The sequence below is a fragment of the Neopelma chrysocephalum genome, unplaced genomic scaffold (genome assembly GCF_003984885.1).
Source record: "Neopelma chrysocephalum unplaced genomic scaffold, ASM398488v2 Primary Assembly neopelma1_97390, whole genome shotgun sequence".
NCBI lineage: Eukaryota > Metazoa > Chordata > Aves > Passeriformes > Pipridae > Neopelma > Neopelma chrysocephalum.
In genome coordinates, this window is record NW_020926031.1 from 2,118,289 (window position 1) to 2,131,308 (window position 13,020).

The 13,020-nt window shown below is 51.3% G+C and overlaps 1 protein-coding gene across 1 annotated transcript in view; it reads right to left on the reverse strand.

Moving 5' to 3' along the window:
* The window catches only part of HPSE2 (heparanase 2 (inactive)), a 109,798-nt gene extending 100,722 nt beyond the window's left edge, over window positions 1-9,076 (reverse strand). The window contains exons 1-2 of the mRNA XM_027672371.1: window positions 8,769-9,076; window positions 7,616-7,773 (exon numbers count right to left, since the gene is read on the reverse strand). Of these exons, the coding sequence (XP_027528172.1) occupies window positions 7,616-7,773; window positions 8,769-9,028 (418 nt within the window). The 5' untranslated portion in view covers window positions 9,029-9,076. The remainder of the gene's footprint in view (window positions 1-7,615; window positions 7,774-8,768) is intronic.
* Window positions 9,077-13,020: the final 3,944 nt, after the last annotated feature.

Genomic DNA, 13,020 nt, shown 5'->3' on the forward strand with positions numbered 1-13,020 from the left:
GGGCAGAGGGATTTGGTTATGGTCAAAGGGATGTGTGGTGGAAGAGTGAAGGGAAGAAATAACTCAGCTTTCTGTGGGTGTGTTAAAGTGAGCACTGCCTGGAGCCATCACCACTGCAGCAAAGTCACAGTCACCACTGCCATGGCACAAGAACAAGCTGAGTTTGCCCATCCTCCTAAAGGGATTGTTTGCTTCAGATTTCCAGTCTTGAAAAGGGAATTTAAAAGGAAAAAAAAAAGATTTTATGCTAACAAAAACTGAATGCTTTCACTTAAAAAAAAAAAATCGAATATTAGGAAATTATGTTAGTTAAATAGATGTTTAATGAGTGACTAGGCAAAATTCTTATGACTTGCACACTGTGAAACTTGTAAATTATCTACTTTTTAAACCAACACATTTTGAAATTCTTTAAAAAAACGGTTTGTCTGCTGAAATTATTACAAAATGCCCAGTGCCTGTGAAATTGGGAAGACAGCTTTTATTTGGAAGGACAAGAGATTTCTCAAGACAGAAACTGCATTCTCATCCTGTCTGTCTTCAATGGGTAAATTTGTGACACATCAGTGTCTTTTTTTTTTTTTAGCTGGGAAAAATTCCCTGACAATGAGTTCCACAAGTTATTTCCCACTATTAAAAAAAAATCATATTTGTTCATTTTATGTGCAATAATTCCACTGGACGTTCCCTGTTTCTTCTGTCATGAAAACAAGTAAATAATCATTCCCAAATTGTCTTCTCTGCATGACACTGAGTTCACAGCATTTATCATAATCTTGTTCATTTTTTCTGAGCTGAAAAATCTCTTTGAATGAAACCTCTGACTTTGATTAGTTCCATCACCCTGTTCAACACATATATATTCTTTACATTGATTCATATGTCAGCACCTAGTTTACTTATAGCATAAGAATGCTCTCGGTGAGTTTTTCCAATTGTTTTCTAATATTCCTAATATTAGATTCACTTTTTACTTCCCTAAATGTATTCAGAGACCAATCCATAATAAATTCAAAACATTTTACCTGAATGACAACTGCTAATTTAGAACATATAGTTGTATGCCAAAAGTCATAAGTCTTTCTCCTGTGCATATAACTTCACATAATCACTTTTAAGTCATACAAAGATGTAGCATAGAAAGACGTGTGAAACTAACAAAAACATGTAATTTTTTTAGAGAATTAAGGATGCTTATTATAAACAATCAAATATATAACCATAGAAATCTTTTATCTCATGCATACACCAGCAAACAGCTAAGAAATCAGGAATTAATTGTTTGATTGCACCATTTCTTGCAGTTATTAAAGCAACTTTCATTCATGGTTCTAGCAAAATAATTTGAAAATTAAAAAGAAAAAAGTGGAGATAAACAGGCAATCTTTGGAAATATCTCCTGCACAGGCAGTATCTCCCTTACCTTGTGTAACATGATTTCTAGAGGCTTTTTTTTTTTTTTAATTTCTGAGGAAATAACTGAGCACTGGGACTCCTTTCACAGGCAGAGCAGGTTGCAGCTCCTTCACTGGAGTTGTGGTCCCTTTGAGCTGGAGAGCAGGAGGCTCCCTCAGAGCTCAGGCCAAGACACAGAGCAGCCCCAAGACTGGCAAATTCCAGAAGTCCGAAGGACATCAGAGAATCTATGTGTCTTGGGGATTGAGTGCTTGTGATGTCTGAAATTCTATATCCCTCCCTAAGGGACCATGTTTGAAATACTCAGAGGGCAAAAAACCCAACTGTTTTTTCCTCAAGCTCTGAAAGGACAGATGTCTAAACTGTCAAGGGACACAAAGCAGACAAAAAAGGGGCTCTGGGTGACCAGACACAGAAATGATTCCTTGAATAAAGGAAAACTTGTTTGTTCATTTTTACCAGGACAATAGGATGGTTCTCCATTCAGAAACATCTGCTGTACAGTTTATGAGCTGGCAGAGCCAAAGGGACAGTCACTTGGCACTAACCCTCCCTCGTTCTGGCTTAGGTATCCTCAAACTCCCTGATGACCCTTAGGATCCTGTTCACTAAATTTGCAGTAAAACAGTTGCCATTTTTTTAACCTGAATTAGTTTTCTGCTCTCTTAGCAGAGGATTAGAAATGTGCCAGAGCCAACACAAGGGAAGCAGCAGAAGGACACTGTGTAGAGCATACAGAAAGCATAGAGGCCAACCCTTTTGATGGCAGAGAATCAAGAGGTGAGCTTCACCACCTTCAGGACATAGATTTGTAGGATTTATTCTACTGAGACTGGGGCTGCTGCAGTCCCATCTTTCAGTACAGGCTTTCCTTTCAATGCAGCACTGTCCTCTACACCCTCATGGTCATGCAGCATTCATCAGTTCAGCAGCTGAACAAGCTGAAGTGCAGTCACCTCTCCACCATCAGGTTTTGGCCAGCTGAGGTCTCTGAACTGAATCACCACATAAACTCATGCTCCAGGCATAGGAGAGGGCAGGAACATGCCAGAAGGAGCAGAAGAATGGGAGCAGGAGCCCTAGCTGAGGTCAGCTCCAGCCCCTGTGCAACCACACACAAACACATAAAGGAATCCCCAGGCCATTTAACAGTTTATTATCTTCCTTTCCAATCAATACCTAAGACTCTTGCACATATTCTAGCAGCATGGCATCCTAGGAGATGCCTGTGCAATATGGACTGAGCAAGGGTGAAAAGATGGTCCCACTGCTGCACAAATTTTGAGGTTTAGATGCAGTGTCAGTTACCTGAAGGTGCCTGAAGGAATGGATCCAACACTGAAAGGACACACAGAAAACCTATCCCAGTATTACACAGCACAGTGTGAAATTTCCCACACTATATGGCAAAATCTCCTGACTAGTATGGAAGGTTTAAGAAAAATGTCTTTTTCAATTTTTTGGTTGTAATTGGCCATTTTTCCAGATGCCTGGTATCCTCTCAAAGAAAAAAAAAAGGAGATAAAATAGAAGGAAGTAACTTAACAGCAATTAAAAGAGTATTTTTGAAATGTGTTGTCCATATGCACTTCAGCTCAGAAAATTTTCTGATGCACTACCTACAGCATGCAAATGTGCTCCCCTTCCCCTTTCCCTGTCGTGGCCCACACAAGGCCACACAAAGCGTCCTTTGGTCTCTTCTCAGCCACACAATCCCACTGGCTGCACAAAGCCTGGGGGCAGGAGGGAGAAGCCATGCACTTGAGCCAATGCATCTTGAAGAGCTCCAGCTATGAGTAACTCTTCTTTTTCCCTGGAGTTTTACTTCACTGCACATATGCACAGCAGGAAGCTATAAGCAATGTTTATGCCACCACAGGTTGTCCAAAGCTGGTCTGTGTGGGTTTGAGATGAGAGGCAGTTGAGGATCTCACTGCAGATGAGGATGCCCCAGATTAGCCCACCAAACTCATGCTGTAGCACCAGCAGGGAGCTTCCAAAACGGGCTTTGGGTTCATGCACTGAGGCAGCACCTGCAGTGCCTCTTCCTGAAACAACACCAGGATTCCACACTACACACAACACTTCAACACCAACCTCCAGGGCAGCATGCAAGTCAAGTTTTTTTAAAAAACTCAGCTTCAGAAGAGGTTTTGTACTGGCAACTGCCTGTGCCTTTGCTCCAAAGAGGAGCTGCTCAAGCCTGTTTTCCTGGAGACCAATGTTTCTTATTGTTTCATTCCTCAGACCCAACTGGTCCTTGGCACATGGGAGGCAGTTGAAAGGGCAGGCCAAACAGCTTGCATGTTAGGCAATCCAACAGCAAAAGCAGCATGAGATCTTACATTTTGGTACCTGCCCTGGAATCAGACATGTACCTGTGGCAGGACAGAAACACATCTCCAGATAACAAAGCACAACACTGAGAACAGCTGGTGAAGAAAAAGAAGGGCACGTTTAAAGAAGAGAAAAATCTCTCATGCGAAAAATATTACACCTCTTGATCATCATGTGTTACAAAGTCTCCGGCACAGCCCCACCTCCTGGTACCACTGAGCTTGACGTACAATAAACCGGGTTTCTGTTTCTAACAGACCTCAGGCTGGCCGATGCTGTATCCAAATAGGGTGGACTCCAGAAAAGACCACCCAAAGTAGGGGCTGGATGGGATGGCAGCTACCTGGTATACAATATAGATGAGGCATTAATATAACAGGTTAGATGACTTTCTAACACTTAGCAAAGTTCAGGAGATACATATAGCCATGCTACTGTCAACAGGGACTGCACACCCTATGGCTCATCAAGACCATTTATCACAGGCAACCACCTTTACAAGTTGCTCTGACAGGTACGGACAAATCTGCCACCAGGTGATGAAATTGCTGTGCCAGTTTTATATTCAGTGCTGAAACAAGTTGCCACATGCTCCCTCTTCTGGGGCATCACAGGCAGCCACCATAGAGCATGCACTACTTTGTTACCTTTACTGACCAAACATGACTGGTCTAGACTCAGGTGAGGCTACTCAGACTTCCAAAAGAAAGAGGTACACACCTGGTAATACATGATATTTCCAGGTCTGTGCTTACAGGAAAAAAAAGAATTACTCTGAAACCTAAAGGAAGCACCTTTTCTCAGGAAAATGAGGTACAGTTCAGATACAAACCAAAAGCAATTTCTATAACCCTCAGAGAGTACCCATGCTCTCCATGGAAGAAAGAAGTGGAAAAAGATGGGTTGGTGAACCCAAAGGCAGGCCTAGGTAAAAGCAATTTTCAGAAGGTATGCATGGTTGTAACTCTTTGAAAGAGAAACAAATAGAATTTTAACTAAAGAGATGAAGAGTAAAGTGAATCTCTGTGGAGGTCTGATAGTCAGGAAGACAGAGCTCCACAGAGACAGAAAAGACCATCAAAGGCAGCACTGAGGAATACCTGGTCTGAAGAGCAACAGGGTGGCAGAGGGGGATTTACAGAATGAAGATCCCTGCATATTCATTTGAACTCCAGCAAGCATGCTCACAGGATCCATGAAGGATGATGCAAAGCTGTTGCTGTTGCTGCTGCCCGTCTGAATGCCTGATGGCCACACCAGTGTGGCCTGTGAGCACACAGCAGGATGCAACTGCCTGTGGTGTGAACACCACTCACAGTTACTCATTCGCAACTGCAATTCTCTGAGCAGTCTTGTGCATGTGCCCTTCACCTCAGTCCTGCGGCCAATCAGTTGCTGCAGCTGAGAGGAAGATAAGATGTGCCCTTCTCTCCCCACTTGTGCACAGGCCACATGGGAACACCTATGGGAGCTGCAAAGAAAGCCCAGGCACTGGGGTCACAGGCCTAGAGTCTGTGTGCACCCATGGGGAGAACAGATGAAAAGACAAACATTCAAAGCATAAAGCAACCAAACTATCACTTGCCATGTCACTAAAAATCACTAGGGTCATGCATAAGACTTAGAAATTCACTTCTTTCTCTTTTAAATATTTTCTGACTTTTTTAACTAATCAAGCCGCCCAACTTCTTCCCCACTCCCATGCCACCATAAGAAATTTCAGAAAATAGGTACTGGACATATAAAAGCCCACAGACATGGAAAATACCCCCAACAACCCCAGACAACTTGGGGAGAGGGAAGGGTACCTAGCAGGATGCTTGTTGGCTTCCCCCATGTCCAGGTGCTGCTTGCCATATTTTTTGAGGCTGTAAGTTCTTTGCAGCAAGAGCAAAGTGTATGCCCTGATCCCAAGCAGGTCCTGGGTGAGCCACAGAGGAGGGAACAAAAACGAGACCAGTGCTCCAAATGGAGAAGATGGCTGCTCGGATGCAGTACAGCAGGGCAAAGAGCTGTGGTGGCATCAGGATTTCATTTTGGAGAACTGGATCTCTCTAGTGAAGCACTTACTGCAGCCCCAGCACAAAAGGATGTGAGCTACTAGCAACTCTAGCCCTAGAGTTTACACACAGTTCTTAAGAACAAATACAAAAGCTTTGCTTCCAGGCAGGAAATCCCTTTTACCACACCTTTCTGATTTACATCGATGCTTGATACACACCACATGTGTCCCCTCCTTCCTTCACCCACACGCACAATGGTCCTGTTCCATATTTAAGTGATGAAAAGTTAAGACCTGTGGTTACAACTTCTATGAAAAGCTTCATTTTGAAGGCTGCTACATTTCAATTTTATTGCCATGAGGAAAACTGAAAAAAAGGCAAAATATTTCCGCTCTTCCTTAACATGAAAGCTGTTGTGAAGACATTTAATAAGTGTCAGTTCTCTCCTGCAAGTCGTTGAAACATTGAAGGTGGAAAAATTTATTCTTACAAATGTTTTGTGTGAGTCCTATCCACAATTTTATTCATGACACTTAATTTCTTCTGTTCAAGGTGGCTGTGGCAGGCTCTTGAAGTGCACCTCAGCAGGCAGAGCTTACAACAAACCCTTCAACAAGAAGAAAAACAAGGAATAACATCGAGATTGCTTCAGCTAGGAGATCAAGTGAAAGATGGAGCACAAAAACTCACCCACCTGCCTGCGTGTGGGAATAGAGAGACATTCATCTCAGATGTTATGTGGGGAAACAGCAGGAGCAAGAACCATCAGAAAACTGGCAAATGCATCTGTTTTTTCCATTCAGCACTGCACTGCTGACTAGATCTCTGCAAAATTTCCTCTATTCTACAGACCTGCCCAGTGGGATCTGTCTGGCATTAATTGGCCTTCAAAATTACTTATGGAAATATCTTCAGCTAATTTTTGTAAGTCGTTGAATAAGAAAGAAAGTTTGGTATTCTTCGGTTTTGGTTTGTTGTTTGTTTTGTTGTTTTGTTTTTGTTTTTGTTTTTTTTTAAAAAGCAAGCAAGAGAGAAAAATCAACGGATTCTTGCATGTGGACATGGTATTCTTCTTCTTAAAAGAAATGCCTTAGGACCTTAGGACGGAGACGTGGCCCTAACTTTTCTACGCATTTTCTTTGTGTTAATTAAGGGCCGCGAAAGGTGAAAGCCTTTTGTGTACTGCGAACGGGTGGGGAGGAGGGCAGACGGCGAGGAGGAGAGCAGCGGAAAGCCGAGGCCAGGCGGTGACTTTCGAAAGACCATGGATGGCAGAGAGGTCCGTAGCGGGACCAGCCCCAGCTGGGCACCAGCTCGTGGGGACCGATCGCCACCAAGCCCGGCGGGGAGCCCAGAGGCTGCGGCGGGCACAGAAACGCGAACAACGGCGAGGTCCGTGGGGAAAGGCAAAGGCTCCCAAGAGCCGCGGGAGGAGCGCGGGACGGGGCGTGCACAGGCATACCGGAGCTCCGATGCCCGGTCCCAGCCAGGAGCCGCGGCAAAGTCTCCTCTAGGGTTGGCGCTGCACGCTCGGGGCTCGGGGACGAAGGGAACCGGAGGACGGGGCGGGGGGGATATGAAAAGTCCCGCTCCCCCGTGCCGGTCTTTTGTTCCCGGAGACTGGCACCCGCCGGATCCACCGGCAACGGGCTGCCGAGCTCCGCCGAGCTCCCCGGTTCCCCTCGCTCGGGAAAGAAAGGGTACGGGAGTTCTGCCCTGCCCGGTATCCGGCGGCAGCGTGCCCGGACGAGACACGGCCCCGCCGGGCGAGGGGAGAGCAGGGCAGGCGGAGCAGGACCGCCCGGCTCCCGCAGCCCCCCGCTGCCGCGCCCGCCCCCCGTTCCGGCCCCGGAGCTCACCGTCCTCGTAGTTCTTGAGGTAGTAGTCGGGGCCAGGCCCGCCGCGGCTCTTGGCCGGGTTTTTCACGTTGTGGAACTGGAGAAAGTCCGTCCTCTTGCCCGCGAAGCGCAGGAAGGCGGGGGCCAGGCCCCGCGCCAGGGTCACCAGCCGCCGGGAACTGGGGAGAGGAGAGAGAGGACTGAGGGCGCCGGGGGCCGGGATGGGCCCTCGCTTCCCCGGTACCGTCAACGACCACCGACCACGGGGCTCGAGGACCCGCCCGGGGCGGTGCGACGCGGTACCACCGGCTGCGGGGCTCCGCGCCGGCCGAGCAGCGCGGCCCCGGAGCGAGGAGCCGCCCCACCCGCCGGTGGTGGCCCGGAGGCCGGCGGGCCCGGCTTACCCCCGCCCTGCCGGCGCCCCCCGGACAAGTGCAGCGGCGTCCCGGAGGCACAGGCTCTCAGCGCCACGCGGGACCGTGCCGCGGGCCGAATCGCCGAGGAGGGGAGAGGAGCGGGGAGGAGAGAAAAGCGGGAGCCGTCCCGGCTCCGCTTCGCTCGCGCCTTCTCGCATCCTCGCCCCGCTCCTTCCCCGGCAGCCGAAAGGACCCTCGGGGCGGGCGTGCGGAAGAGACCCGCTCTCCCTCCTCAACTTACCCAGCAGGGAAAGGGCTTTCTGGCCGTCCCAGCGCCTCCAGGCCGCGGCCGCTCCGCACCGCCGGTGGAGCCAAGCGCAGCTGCAGCCCGGCTCAGCCCCCCGCGCAGGGCTAGGATTCCGGGGAGCGGAGGGCTCAGAAGACCTAGCCGACACCGGCTCTCCGCCCGTCGGGACCCGGGGAAGGCTCGGCTGGGTTCGGCAGGCGGCCCCGTTCCTGCTGCTGTTTTTTGTTTGGTTTTGACTTCTTTTCCCCTGTGCTGCCTCGGCCCCGTGTTGTGCTTTTTGCAGAGGAGCGGTTGCCGGAGCCAGGGGAGCACGACATTTTTGCAGTCATAACTGATAAGTCTCCGAAATGCTTTCTCCATTGCAAACATGTGCATCTTAATGGAAACCATGGCCTCGCTCGCTCCGTCACAACAAGCGCCAGCAGCGCGGAGCCCGGCAGGGCTGGGCGGCGGGGCCGCCGGGGCGCCCCGCGGGCGGCGTGGGGAGGGCGCCGGGGGGCTCCTGCCTTACCTTAAGAAATCGAGCCAGCCATCATGAATGATGGAGGGGTCCAGCTGCAGGGAGAGGAAATTCTCACTGATTATCCTGACAGGGCTCTTGGTGTTGACATCAAGGAGAATGAGAGTTCTTCCCTTCACACCTGAAGGTTTCTCCACCGGCATTGCTCTCCTGTCCCCAGCCTGGGAGGGCAGCGAGAAGGCGGCCATGAGGGCCAGCCCAGGTGCCATCAGGGCTAAGAGCCCTGGGGGGCAGGAGCTGGGACAGGGCATGCCTGAGAGCAGGAAACCCCTAATTAACTCGCTGTCTGCAGGGGCTCGCTGGTGGCTAATTGTCCTTATCTAAAGTGTGGGGCGCTCTGCCTTTTTTTGCAATGTTTTGGTGTTGGTGGAGGGGAACTCACGCCCCTGACCAGCCTTTCTCGCAGCCGGTGCCAAGACTCCTTGCAGCCAGCACCGCCCCTTTAAGAGATGCAGGCTCCAGACATTTTTAACTTTTTGAAGGTAAGGGGAGGCTCCTGGTTTAACCCCCTCGGCTCGGGGTCCACCGCCCTGGTGCAGCCCCACCAACACCGAGCTTTCGCTTTGCGCCGGCTCCGGGGGCCACTTTCGGCCGCGGGAGCTCCCGCACCACGCAAAACCGGGACGAAGCCGGGACACCGAGACACCGGGGAGCTCGGAACTGGAGCCGGAGCGAGGCGAGCGGCCAGCACGGCTCTAGCTGGTCCCCGGCTGCAGGAACGGCAGAGGCGGTAAGGCAGCGGGGACGGCCCTGGCTGAAGAAAGGGAGGGTAATCACCCCGAAAAGAACCCTAAACACGACTCGAGGGAAGAGTTCGCTCCGAGCCGCGCTGGGATCCGCAGTGCTGGGCGAGGCCCTCGGGGTTGAGCGCTGGCGGCTCCGCGGGACCCAGCGGGCGCAGCGGGGCTGGGGCTGCCCGCATTTCGGAGCCACGGCACGGTCGGTGCGCCCTGCCCGGAGCCAGCGTCTCGGCCGGTCTTCCCACGAAGGCCAGTCGGGCACTGCAGACAGCCAGGCACGGGGAATCGAGCCGCTGGTTGCCCTTTCCCGCCGGCCTCCGGGCCCAGCGGTGTCCGACCCGCAGCAGGGAAAGGAGACGGGCGGCGGCAGCAGCGCCTGGTGTGGAAACGCTCGCATCGGGGATGCAAAGGACAGCACGGCTCGATGGCACCAACGACGACCCCCGTGCTGGAGCCAGTCCGTGGTCGCTGCCTCCAGGACGGCCCGGGGCAGGCGGCCGTTCTCAGCGCTGGGCACAAGGTCATGGCACCGGGCCAGGCATCAGTGGCGGCTGCCGAGAATCCCCGGAGCCTCAGGGAATTTCCGTCCGAATCGGGCATTCTCTCCACCAGCAGCCGCTTCCCGGGCAAGCCCCGAGCTCCCGCACGCAAGCAGCCGATGAGCTCCGGGACACGTAACGCGCCCTTACCTGAGCCCTCCGCCGCCGTGGCCCGCCCAGATTCCCGCGTTGCCCAGGCCATGCGGCACGCAGGGCCCCGGTGCCTCTGCCCGGCCGGGCGGCCGAGGGCTGACGGCAGCTCGGCTGAGCAAGGCCCGGTGCGGTCCGTCGGGGCCCCGGAGCCCCGGGGATGGGGCTCCAGCAGCACCATCTGCTGGTGAGGGGCCCGGCGCGGCGGGGGAGCCGGCACCCACCTGTGGACACCCCTCGCGCAGGGGTCAGGAGGTGCCGGGGCTGCGGGCAGCAGCGGTGCTCCGGGATCGAGGCACAGATCGCGCCCGCAAGAGTGGGCCGAGCGTCGGGGACCCACCGACCGCCCTCGGGGGGCCTGGCCGGGGTCGGGTACGAGCGGCGAGCGCTGCGGGCCGACAGCCCCTGGCAGCCCGGACCAGGGGTATTCCCAGCGCACGGGCAGCCCGCTGTCCCCGCCCCTGGGAACCCCCTCCAGCTTCTCCTGGTGTCCGCGTCGAGCCACCTGCATGCCCCGATCACCCCAGCCAGGGCCCGGGAGGCGGAGGGAGCGGACCGGTGTCTCCAAGTGCTGCATGTCCCGGCGCCCGGCGCGCTCGGCGGAGCTCCGCACAAAGGGGAGGCACTCGGGCCTGAGTCCCTGGGAAGTCCGCGGGCAGCGCTGTCTCCCGTGGAAATCTCCACTCCCTTTGTCTCTCTGTCCCACGAAACGCTTCAAGACAAGGGGAGCAGTGCCGGGTCACTCAGGCAGGGGCTGCAGGGGCACAGAGCCACGATGCACTGAGTAGTAATGCGTGGGGGAGGATAAAACATACCTCTGGCTCTGCTAGAGCTGAGCAGGGAATGCACAAACTAGGATTTGTCGTGAAACCATCCCGCTAAGGTAGAGACGGGAGCAGGGCTTAAGCCGCGCCTGGGAAGAGGCTGCGAGTGCAGCGCAGGCTGACCCAGAGCAACAAAAGGGTGCCCGGGGCAGCGGAGCTCTGAGCGCTGGAAGAAGTAAGAGGATCCCGGGAAAAGAGCTGTGCGACTTTAGCTCTGGAAAGCCCTGGCATCCCGGGACAGGAAGAAGGCAATTTAAGCCTGGAAATTTGTGTTCGGCTGCAAACACTTCAGCTGGAGTTTGCAATAGCACTTAAAAACGACCCAGGAGTAAAGCCTCCGCTTCAGAAGCTGCTCATTTTTTTCGGTCATCTCCTAAAGAGGGACGTAAGTTTTTGAATCATCTCGTTATTTTTTAATATTTTTTTATATATGTTTAGAAGATGTGAGCAAGGCTTCAGGGGTATTTGTTGTGGTTGCAGGCCGAAATTTTGTATCGTGCCTCCAGCCGAGAATGGCCCTATTTTTAAACAAAACTCCAGTGCGTTCTGTAGTAAAAGACAGGGAAAAAAAAACCCCAAATTATCCAGTTTAACCTCCTTCATATATTTTTTTTTCCTTACAAACAAACTACTTTGGAAGAGAAATGTGTTTATTCTGAAACGTTCCCCACAATTAATCTCTGCTTTAAACGCAAACTCCGGATGCAACGAAGTCACTTATCTGTGGAGATATCACCAACAACATAAAACAGCAGGGATAGAGGCAAAAAACCCTCTCAGCTGCCGGGGTCACCTTCCGGATTCTGGGAAGACGACGCTAAAGGAAATATTCGCTTACCTGTCCCTGCTGTCCAAACCAGCACCGGGAGCCTGTCCCGATCCTGTGCCCTCGGAAAAGCAATTGCACCCCACTTTGCATCTCGATCGAGCAACGGCAAGTTAAATCTAAAAATAAAGTGGTTTAGGCTTTTTGCTTGTTGGTTTGTTTTTTAATAAATTGTAGGTTTGCTATAGAAACCCTTTAAACGCTAAAAAATCTTTGGTTATCTGCGAGCACTGGGGCAGCAGTGGAGGTGCGGGGAGCCCCGGGCCCCGAGCGCTGCGAACCCCAGGAGCCGCTGCCCCCGCCCGGCTTAGCTCGGGGATGGCCCGTGAACTTGCAAAGGAGGGCCATGGCCACCTCTTCCCCAGCCACGCATACCAGATAGGAGGTATCTCAATTTACACCAGCTGCGACCCTGGCCCTCCGTCCGCAGGGGCAGCGAAGCGCTGGTCCTTTCTTATATTACGATAATTACTTTAGAAAGCCTGACTCACATTAAAAGTATCTCTAAAGATTTACTCGCGGTTTTGTCAATTTCGAAATCGGTTTCTCAGTTTTCCGTCTACTCTAAACTTGCTGGTTTCATTGGAAAAGAAAACTGGGGGAGGAGAGACATTTCTATAAAGAGTTTAACTAAAGCACATTAAATATTTTCCCAACATCACCAAATAAACAACAATCCTCCAGCTCCCTATAAACTATTTAAAGCATGTCATATCATCTCTTCTGCTCTTGCCAATGTACTTTCCTTTTAATTTATAAGCTGATTAGAGCGGGGCCTGTCGTTTTGTGTATATTTGCAAAATGTTTGGCACCCTTTCAGTCAGTCACAGTTCACAAACACTTATATCTCCATTTAACTTCATTATTATAGGTAGTTGCTTTGATTTTTTTCCTCACTTTTGTAGAGCAACAGCCTGTGAAAGTGCTTCTTGTAAATGATCTGAGCAGTTGTTGAAGGGTTTCAGCAGAGGAAACCTCTTTGGATAGAGGGGATAAAAAAGAGAGCAAGAAGAAAAAGCACATTGGAAATCTAGACTGAGATCTCAGGCTGTACAAACTGGCCCAAAAGAAAATGGGGGAAATCTCCTTAGGAGGAACATTTTTAGTTCTCTAAAAAATAAACTTTACTCATAAATGATGAAAGTTATTATCATCAGAGGATGT